We start from the raw sequence: 10,000 nt of genomic DNA on the forward strand, positions 1-10,000 counted from the left end.
CTTAGAGTTAGAGTTAGCGACTTCCAAAATCCTGAATTCAAGATTTTGGCCTGCCAAAATCCTGACTTCAGGATTTTGGACTGCCAAAATTTTGGAATTCAAGATTTTGGCCTGCCAAAATCCTGACTTCAGGATTTTGGACTTCCAAAATCTTGAATTCAGGATTTTGGCAGGCCAAAATCTTGAATTCCAAAATTTTGGCAGTCCAAAATCCTGGACTTCCAAAATCTTGAATTCAGGATTTTGGAAACTTTAACTCTAACTCTAACTCTACGACATAACTCTATGAAAATAACTCTAAGAATAGCTGGCCCCCTCTATTTTTACTCTGAAACCGCTCGCATCAATTTATTTTTAGGATACTTCGCCCTCATTGTACGACGCGAACGAGATGTCCTAACCTCGAGAAACTTACGATAGTGCAAAGATATGGTGACGTTTTCGTTTTCGTCGACGTCGCCGTCGTAGATCGTAAGGTGCCTAATGTCGGCCTCCAAACCTTATGCACATGCTCAGTACGGTAAAGGACCCTAATTCAATACTACAATACTACTTCAAGACGACCCATACTGTAGCTATATATGAGATACTTTTACGGGCAATATAGAGTTACTTGCTCCATGCAGGTTACAGCAGGATTAATCACCAGAAAACTTATTGCTCTAACCATAAGATCAAATTTATACTAGTTGGGGGTGAGTATTGTTTTTCAAATGGGGGTTACAGTTCATAATCTTCATTTGAAAGGATCACCATTTTGCACATATTATCACTTGCTATCAGAATATTGTTTTCGTTTAACATTTTTCTTGGTTAGCCTTTAGTTAATATCATGTGTTGATAAGGTCACACTACTAATTATTGGTTTGGCTTGCCATGGCTCCCCAGCTGGGTAATGTCAACGAATCCTACACACCACCGACACAGCAGTCGTGTAATGCGTAGTTTAGTAACCTTGTCATCTTCAGGTCTACCAACAGACGGCTAAAGGTCAGTTATCTGTTGGCCAACTGTCGGTCCACTATCGGCCAATGCATTGGCCCGACACCTTGGTGGGATCAGATTCATTACCATTTCCATTGAATTTCAGGCAGTGCATTTAAGGACTCTTTCTGCAGGACAGATTTACAGCACAGGTCATTTTTCACAGGTCACTCGTCACAAAACCTTTACTATTTTACTAATAAAAGACTCAGGCCTCGTTAGGCCTAAAAGCAATGTTGGGATTTGGATTGCTTTTTGTGTACGTAAAACAATGACCTGTGGAACGTGACCTGTGTTTTAAACCTGCCGCTTTCTGCCTGCTACCACAAACAGGGGTAGATTAAAGGTGCACTCAAAGATAAATTCCAAATGACCAGGCGTTTGTCTACATTTTGTAATAAAATGTAACAAAAATCCTTCCACCCATCTGACCATCCCCAATACTTACGGCTTCACTAAATTTTGTCTTGATAATCCCAGGAGCAACACAGTTTACTCTAACACCCATGTGACCACATTCGTCAGCTAAAACTTTTGTCAGACCAACTAAAGCTGTTTTGCTTACGCCATACGCACCAAGGCCCTGGAAACATTTAGAACAACAGTACTACCTTAGTGTTTAATCATTAGGGATAATCTAATCATTTAACCTACTGACCCCTGGGAATGAGTCTTAACAGATTCTAGTCTGTCTAACGCTAGACAATATAACTCATCAATAGGCCTTTTGCAACAAATGATCACATGGTACAAAATCCGCCATGCTGGAGGGCAAGCACATTATTACTTCCCCTGGCCCACTGGGACATTAAAACAAAGGCAAGTCAAGCTTGACTGGTTCAGGTCTCTTTGTTTCTGAATGTCTCAGTGGGGGAATAATAATGAGCTTGCCCTCCAGCATGGCAGGTTTTGTACCATGTGATCCTTTGTTGCAAAAGGCCTACTGGGTGTGTCCTGGGGGATCTGGGCAGTGAATAGGTAATCATTTATTTAATGAGTGTTTAACCATTAGGGATCATTAGAAACAAAGGATGATCTTGTTTAGATAAAAGCCAATCTTAAGGCAATGGAAGAAACAGGAAAACAACAAATGTATGGCCTGGACAAACTTCATGAATAACAATTATTGTTGTTGTTATATGGTGGCGCATTTCTAGAATTCCTAAGAATGCTTGGAATTGCCAAAAATGTCATCTTTAAATATTCTATCTGGAAACTGTGCAGTTAACTTTGAATCACATCAGTGGTTTACAGAAAGGACCTAAGGAGAACAACTCCACAGCCAGATCTAATCAGCAGGGAGTCAATTTTGATGTTTGGACTCTCAGTTAGATCACCAAGATCCTGTCTTCACATGTTTTATTGTAAAACGTTTCCTGTTTGGACAGCAACCTAACCAGTTTTAAAGTGCTACTGTGATCAAATTTTTATCCCTTGAGTTTTTTGGTTTATCACATAGAGTACCATGAAACATTAAAAACGCTGGTTACCGTTTGGAAATATCTGCATTGGTTCCAGAGATATTTAAGTTTGAAAAATGTGTTAAATATGCAAATGAGAAGGCTGATGACGTCATTCACCCAACCCAATAGAACATCAACAATATAAATAGAGCTATCTCGGTCAACTTGCAACAGAGACCATTGAAACTTGGTGAGCTGATAGTTCTGAAGGCAGCACACCTATGACTGTCAAGAAATTGGTTCCCATGGCAACTCACTCTTTTCCAGTCCCCTCCAACCTGATTTCAATATTTTGGTGATCTCAGGCTAGAAATACATTTACCAAGGCCACAAACTCGACCTAACATCTTTATATGCTGGCAGGATCATGCAGATGAGGCACCATTTGCAAATATCAAAACAGAACCCCAAAGGTGGTCTGCAAAGCTTTTAATATCAGGGAGGTCTGGAACCCAGTATGTTGCCATGGTAACAAAAATGGTATGCTCATATTGTGGAACACATCTACTAGAATCTTAGTGCAAAGAACCAAGTGTTTCTGATACAAATTGGCTGAGATATCTTTCTCCATCATACTTGATCAAAATTTGGTAGGGTTTATGACGTCATCACTTGGCTAATTTGCATATTAAAAAAACTTGAATATCTCCAGAACAAAAAGAGATATTTGAAAATGGTAAACTGCATTCTTCTTGTCGTACAGACTACGTGTTTATGTGCCAAAATGGCTTCGATAGGGAAGGTTCAAATTTCGTCACAGTAGCACTTTAAAAGGTAAGAATATGATATCACAGGATGCACCACGACGATAAGTAATTCCAAAGGCAATTTAGGAAAACTAAGACACCCCGAAAAAGGGACAAACAAAGAAAAGTTCTTGGGTTGTAGTTTTCCTAACAACCCATGATGATAACAGTATTATTATAAGCTTGATGAAGCTAATCATGGGCTGATATACCGAGTCTAGTGCAAAGCTTTCAAAATATTTTTCTCAGCAGATCACCACGGACTGACAGCTGAAGGTATTTGAATGTTTTTGATATAATAAAGCAAGCAAGCAGAAAAGATGTAAATGACCAGGCAAAGTTGTGGGTACGTAATGCACAGTCAGTCAATTTGCAGGAGTTGCAGAGAGGGAGGGCAGCCATACCCCCCACTTTTTTCATACGGTATTGTTTTTTCCTAAACGTCTCCCCCTCCCCTCACACTTCTGTAGTCCACACCAAAACCTAGCCCCGTGGCGCCTGGTTTGTCTGGTGTCCAGTCGTTAATATTGACCCTCCCGCAATGTACATGACCTTATGCAGCAATTCACTGAAACCACCCTCAGATTACTTTGTTAAGGCCATAGTTTACCTTATATTAGTTTATGACACCTTTTCAAATTCCAAAATTAAAGACCTAAGCGTTATTTAAATGACAGTCAATACCAATCTGAAACACTTACCCGAAATGGTTTAAATGCAGCTATTGTTGAAATGAAAATTACTGATCCACCCCTAGAAAACACAAACAATTTGCAAAATGTTATTAATGAACAAAATGTCTTAAATAAGCCAATCTGTTACATGTAATTATACTCAACAGAATATCACATTTCTGATTGGTCAATGACCAATGCATAAATAGGTTAAAGTGTGCAATACGAAAGTTGCAATAGAAACACAGTGATGGAGTGATTCTGATAAGTATCTAAATAAATGAAAAATCGTATGACATTTCTCCTGCATTTAATATTTTCATGATTGTATGGTAATTTGTCTATGCTCATGCAGTTTTGAGAACTTCCAAAGCAATTTTGTGCCTATAAATAGTGAAATGCACTCATGTTTAAATGATTTCCTATACTTACAGATCCATTGTGCGTGTAAGTTTCAGGATGTTAATTTGAAAGAACTTTCAAGATCCTTTGAAGAAAGAGATTTTTTACAAACAACTTTTTAAAAGGTTTTAAGTTTCATTCAGTTTGAGTGCAATAATGAGTGCAATTAATGTGATAATCTTTATTGGAAATAAAAACCTGGAGTTATAATTGTTTCCCATAACTGTTTAATTTAAGAACTGGGTTAAGGCGGGTAGTGGCTCTTAACTACCAAACTTTTGCTATGGACTCCTTCAAATAATCATTTCTCAAGTAACTTTTTTCACCAAGTGTACATGTATTCTATTTAATATTTCTTTGTCTGGTTTGACTCACAACCATATTTGGTAAATCACATGACCAAAACAGAAAATGCCCAAAAACTCAGCGAGTTAACTATGTTTTTCACAAATTTTTAATGCAACAGTACAAGAACAGTCTAACTCAAAATGTGTAGAAATTCCATGCTGCAGTTTACGAAAAACAATGGGACAGTTTCCAGTAAAAAAACCCGCCTCTTCCTTTTGTTTCCTGCGAGTTTTTACATGTTTTTCACTGAAACCCACAGTAGAAGACTGGGACCAGTTCTGTCAGTGATGTCAGATTTCCATTGAAAAGTTACTTCTGCTAATCAAAGAACCTTTGATGCAACCTTTTATCAGGGCTCTTTGACTAAAAAGCTTCTTAATTATGCAACTATTGCCTTCTGTAGTCAAGTGCCACCCACCTTAATATAATTATATTGGAGATAGTTAGATTTTCCTACTAGCTGCCTTTGTCAATGTAACACCTGTACAAGTGATTGTTGCCAGGCAAAACAAGTCAGATTAAAATATTTACAAGCTGCAAGCATTGTCCCTTGGATGGAAAATATTCAAAGTTATACATCAAGAGCTTAACAATCATTGCAGGAGCGCTTTGCTAAAAGATGAAGTTAAAAAATGCCAACCTTCTTTTTTCCATCAGTGGAATGGTGTCCTTTGCCAGCATGAATGCTGATTTTAAATTGACATTAAATATCTGCAATTTCACAAAAAGGTAATAATTGACAGTACAGGTGTACATGTATATACAAATATCCTTCCTACCGCTAATTCAATGATTAATATGACATCTACATAATAGTATGAGGACAGAAAATTCAAGTCGTGAAGTTAAAAATATATTAAGTGATATAAAAACAGACCAAAACAACTTCACAATTCCTTTGAAAACTCTTAAGAAAATTTGGCAGTAATACTAAACATCACCTCCCTCCAGTTTGAAATGAATGTTTTATCAGGAGTTGGGATTCCCAAGGGTAACCAGCTATGGTTCATTGTACAGTCTGAGAATTAATACGTAATTAAGTATTATTAATCTATCACATATTACCTTGTCCCATGCATCCTCAGGTGTCTGAAATTTAAAATAAGTTATCAAGTTATTTTCATGTCATAACAGAACATTATTTTGTCATTGATTGCTTCATTACCTGAATAAGCGGGCCAAACACTGGATTTACTGCTGCATTTGATACTAAGATATCAATTCCACCAAAGTGATGTAATGTCTGTAAGACAAAAAATGTTCACTGTTATCAGCATTGCTGTGAATCAAGTGCTATAAAATCGAGGCATAGCCAAACGAGGAAGGAAGTTACCAAGAGTTACTCTAGATCACCAATGAAAACCTCTAGGAGGAGGAAAATTGCACAGCAATGCTCTTAACCTGTCCAGTTACTGAAGGTCAAAAGCAAGCCTGACTATTTTCCTTCTCCAGTTCAAATAATTCAATACTTCCATACCTAAAGTAAAAACCATCATGAGGAGCTGGGTAATAGGGTACCAAAAAACTCAACCCCCAATCATACAAATACCAAGCCTTAGAACTAAACAAGGGCATACTGGTAGCTTTAAACTTAAGGCACCAAGTGCTGATCTAACTTCCCCAAATCTTCGCACTTGGAGCCCAAAAACAAGGTACTGCTCATTCATAGTTAACTAAACTGCAAATAATAATCCATCACTTCATATATTTCGTGATGTGTGCAAAGACCCAAAGTGACACAGAATTTAAATACTGGTAAAATAAATGCTGTCTCCCTATTTTATGTTGGTAGTAATCTGTTTGAACATTAAGACTGTTTTCAAAAGTGGAATTATAGTAACGATACCCCCGCTGCCTAAAAAGACAAAAGAATGTGAAATGAGATTATTTTATTCTAATGGACTTGGGGACCACTAAGTTTCAAAGTGCTTACACAGTTAGTGCTATGCCTGCTTCTCAAAATGCAAAGAGTGATATTTACCAGTCTTTGATGCCCTTGGGATGAAGCAGAAGAGATACTACCCAGTAAGTTACATGTATCAAGAAAAATCAACTTTCCCAACACAATAGCATGCCCACACTGGAATAGAAGCACATGACGTGAAAAATGGCAATAGCTGAAAAAGCAGAGTGAAGGGATGTTGTGCAAGAAATTACATCCAAGGCCAAACAACAATGACAGAGATGCTTAACCTCCTCAGAAAAAGCCCCTAATTTCAACTCAAATGAACTCTGATTTAAAGCAGTTGACAGGTTGTTTGTGAGGCAGGGTAATTATCATTAATTTGGCATGGAATCTGAAATTTGATCATTTGCTAATGTTGCTTTAGGATCTCCCTGGATCAATTCTTCCAAGCGAATGCACTTATGGTCGTCCTTATCGGTTGTGATGTTGGGCTGATTAATTTTTTTTTTCATGCACCCTTGAGGGGCTGTGTCATGAAATTCATCCAAATTCAGCAACTGGGAACTGGCAACCAAATAAAAGTGAAGCATAAAATTAAAACAACTATAAATTAAAATACTGAAGGAAGGTTAAAAAAAAAATACAGCACAATAATACAAAAGGATTAGGCAGGGATGGGCAAAATGGAAGAAGATTAAAATGTATTTCAATGTATTGTGGTTTTTGAAAACTGATCAATCTTACCAACAGTTTTTCAAAGTTTACCGCTGGTTTTTGTAACTTTAATTGTCATGTACTCTAGGCAGACGTTTTTTACCACAAAGCTTTGATTTGCGTTGTTCAAAATAATTTCTGGGTTAACATTACTGTAACAGTGATGTAAGTTGCATAGCAAGTTGGGGCGAGTAATACATGTATTAAGTAAAACTACACAATTCAAAATCCACTGCCATGAAACATCCTCTTAATTAAGACCCTCTCACCTGTTCAATAAGATTTTTCCGGTGTTCGGGGTTCGCAACATGGCATACCACGCCTTTTACAGAACACCCTTGCTCCTCCTTTTCCACCTCAGAAACAGCTTTAGTCACATTTTCCTGCTCTCTGCTACTAATCATTACCTTTGCTCCATCTCTTGCAAGCTGTTTGGCAATTGCCAGGCCTATCCTATAACAATTTTAAATTTCAAATAAACCAACATTGGAGGGAAAGCAAAAAGCTAACATTTTGAGAGTTACAGTGTACATAGCCCTTCAAACTGACGAAAGGGCCAAAGCTGGCAACAATGTCACCTTTCTAGTTTCCCTGTCCTAATCAATTCTCTTCTATTCTTTAAGCTGATATACGAAATTAATGTGCTTCATTCACCACCCATGCAGCACCACATGTAGAACCTACATGTAACCCTACGAACTGGCAAACAATGAGCCTAATAAGAAAATCCTGGCAACCTTGTGTGTTTAAAAAGTGTGTTATCAAAATGTATAGTTATGTTTGTCATATCATAATTATCATATCATATATCTTTCTTTACCCTCGGATTTTAGAGTAGCTCCGAGCATTTACCCTCCCAACCATGATACACCACAGAAGACAGACCACAACACCAGGAACTACATGCCCTACTCTTTGCGACAAGTGTGTGGGTTCTTTTACGTCCCACAGGATTATGAACATTGAAGGGTTACGAGAAGGGGCCTACGGTTTATCGTCCTTATCTGAGAAGACTAGAGAGTTTAACCATTTGCAGATGTAATTACAAAGGCAGCACTTTCTCCTCAGTTATTTAATTAAAGACCCTGAGTGTTGGTCCGGCCGGAGTTGAACACACGACCTCCCGCGTGACAGCCCGGTGCTCAACCAACTGAGCCACCCGTCATTTCCACATCATTCCTTTTCCATAGTTCAATCAGATACATGTATGTAAATAATTACCCATACATCTGATCAGACGAATGCCAAAATTTGATAATTGCCGGTAGCTCCCTAAAATGTCCCAGAACCTTTCTCAGGCAAAGTCATTTTTAAGTTTCCCTCGTAACTTGCTCCATCTACATGCTCCAGCACCGGCACCAAAATCCCTGTCTCCGCTTAGGTGCCCTTTATACACCATAAACAAATCACTGCCAGGATGGCAACTGTTTGCTGGATAGAATAAACAGGAATTCCATATGCTATTCCTTGATAAGATTGTGGACTGGGTAACCTTAATTAAGTTCACACGCCTGATGGGTTTTCCATCTAATTTACAATATACATGGCAAAATTTCTGGTTGACTAAAAGAAACACAGTTTCCAGTAACACAGTGAAGAAAAATGAGGTAATTAAGTGCAGAAACAAACCAAGCATTCTAACAGGTCAATGATCAAAGAAAGTCTCAGATAGCCAACCAAATGCAAGCCCCAGATGGTTCAATTTTGGCGTGATTGCTCTAATGGGATTCGAACCCAAGACCTCTATAATAGATGTCATCGAGTCCTGGGAAAAAGTGTATTTTGTTAATGAACTATGAAAGACTGTTGGTATCTTGCCTAAGTAAGACATTTTGTCAATCGAGATGTTCTTATTGTGCTTTACTGCTCTCTTACTTGTATTTATCTTTTCTTATCTATGATGTTCATGTTTGGGGCTTAACATTTCCCTCACTTCTAACACCATTTCTTGTTATCCAAAAGAAAGCAATAAGAATAATATCATAACCTCCTCTGAACCAAGATCTCATTCTGCACCTCTCTTTAAATCTCAAAATCTTTTAAATTAAAACTGCAAAAATGGATGGATGCTTATTTCTTCCAAATAGACCATTTTACGGTTGTAGCTAAGTTACCTGGCCTAAGAATGGAAGCAAGGCTGCCGGTGTTTTGATACAAACCTTCGTGCTTATGTAATGTTAATATGGACTAATTTGAATTAAACAACAACACTATTTACATGATAAAAGCAGTGGGGGCTGTATCAATACAGGGTCACCGGCAGCCTTGCAGCTTTTCGTAGCCTAGATCACTGAGCAAACAACTGTAAAATGGTCTATTGCATGAGGATATAATCATGTGATTACTTATCAATAATATTATGCATGAAACAATTTGGAGTTAAGATCATATCATAAAATTACAGGTACTCTCTTTTGTTTATCAATGGTCCTGCAGACTGTCACTAATTACCTCTATGTTTTAATGAGTATTTCACATTCACATCTTCTGTTCACTCCTACTCCATTCACCAGTCTTCTGGCGGCCATCTTTATGTAGCTTCTGTCAACACCACCCAATATGGTTTACGTTTCTTAAAATAGCCCCTGTGCGTGATGACATCCGACTAGCTAATTTCACCACCAAGCCCAGAATTACATCGAAAATCAAACTTGTAAATTTTAGCCTGATTATCCAGATGATGTGAATAATTTTGTGCAAACGAGGATTGGTAGTGAATTTTGAGCATATGACGTAATTATGCATAAGGCGCATTTCACTGGT

General features: G+C 37.8%; 1 protein-coding gene across 2 annotated transcripts in view; it reads right to left on the bottom strand.

Annotated features, from left to right (window-relative positions):
- LOC137998141 (dehydrogenase/reductase SDR family member 4-like) overlaps window positions 1–10,000 on the bottom strand; it is an 18,518-nt gene that overhangs the window by 7,677 nt on the left and 841 nt on the right. The window contains exons 2-8 of one of the 2 annotated variants that reach the window (XM_068844574.1): window positions 7,507–7,690; window positions 6,599–6,697; window positions 5,783–5,860; window positions 5,683–5,706; window positions 5,258–5,328; window positions 3,895–3,946; window positions 1,433–1,567 (exon numbers count right to left, since the gene is read on the bottom strand). In XM_068844574.1, coding sequence (XP_068700675.1) covers window positions 1,433–1,567; window positions 3,895–3,946; window positions 5,258–5,328; window positions 5,683–5,706; window positions 5,783–5,860; window positions 6,599–6,697; window positions 7,507–7,690 — 643 coding nt within the window. The remainder of the gene's footprint in view (window positions 1–1,432; window positions 1,568–3,894; window positions 3,947–5,257; window positions 5,329–5,682; window positions 5,707–5,782; window positions 5,861–6,598; window positions 6,698–7,506; window positions 7,691–10,000) is intronic. The other variant, XM_068844576.1, reaches the window with a different exon arrangement.

This window comes from Montipora foliosa, chromosome 3, assembly GCF_036669935.1.
Source record: "Montipora foliosa isolate CH-2021 chromosome 3, ASM3666993v2, whole genome shotgun sequence".
NCBI classification, from domain to species: domain Eukaryota; kingdom Metazoa; phylum Cnidaria; class Anthozoa; order Scleractinia; family Acroporidae; genus Montipora; species Montipora foliosa.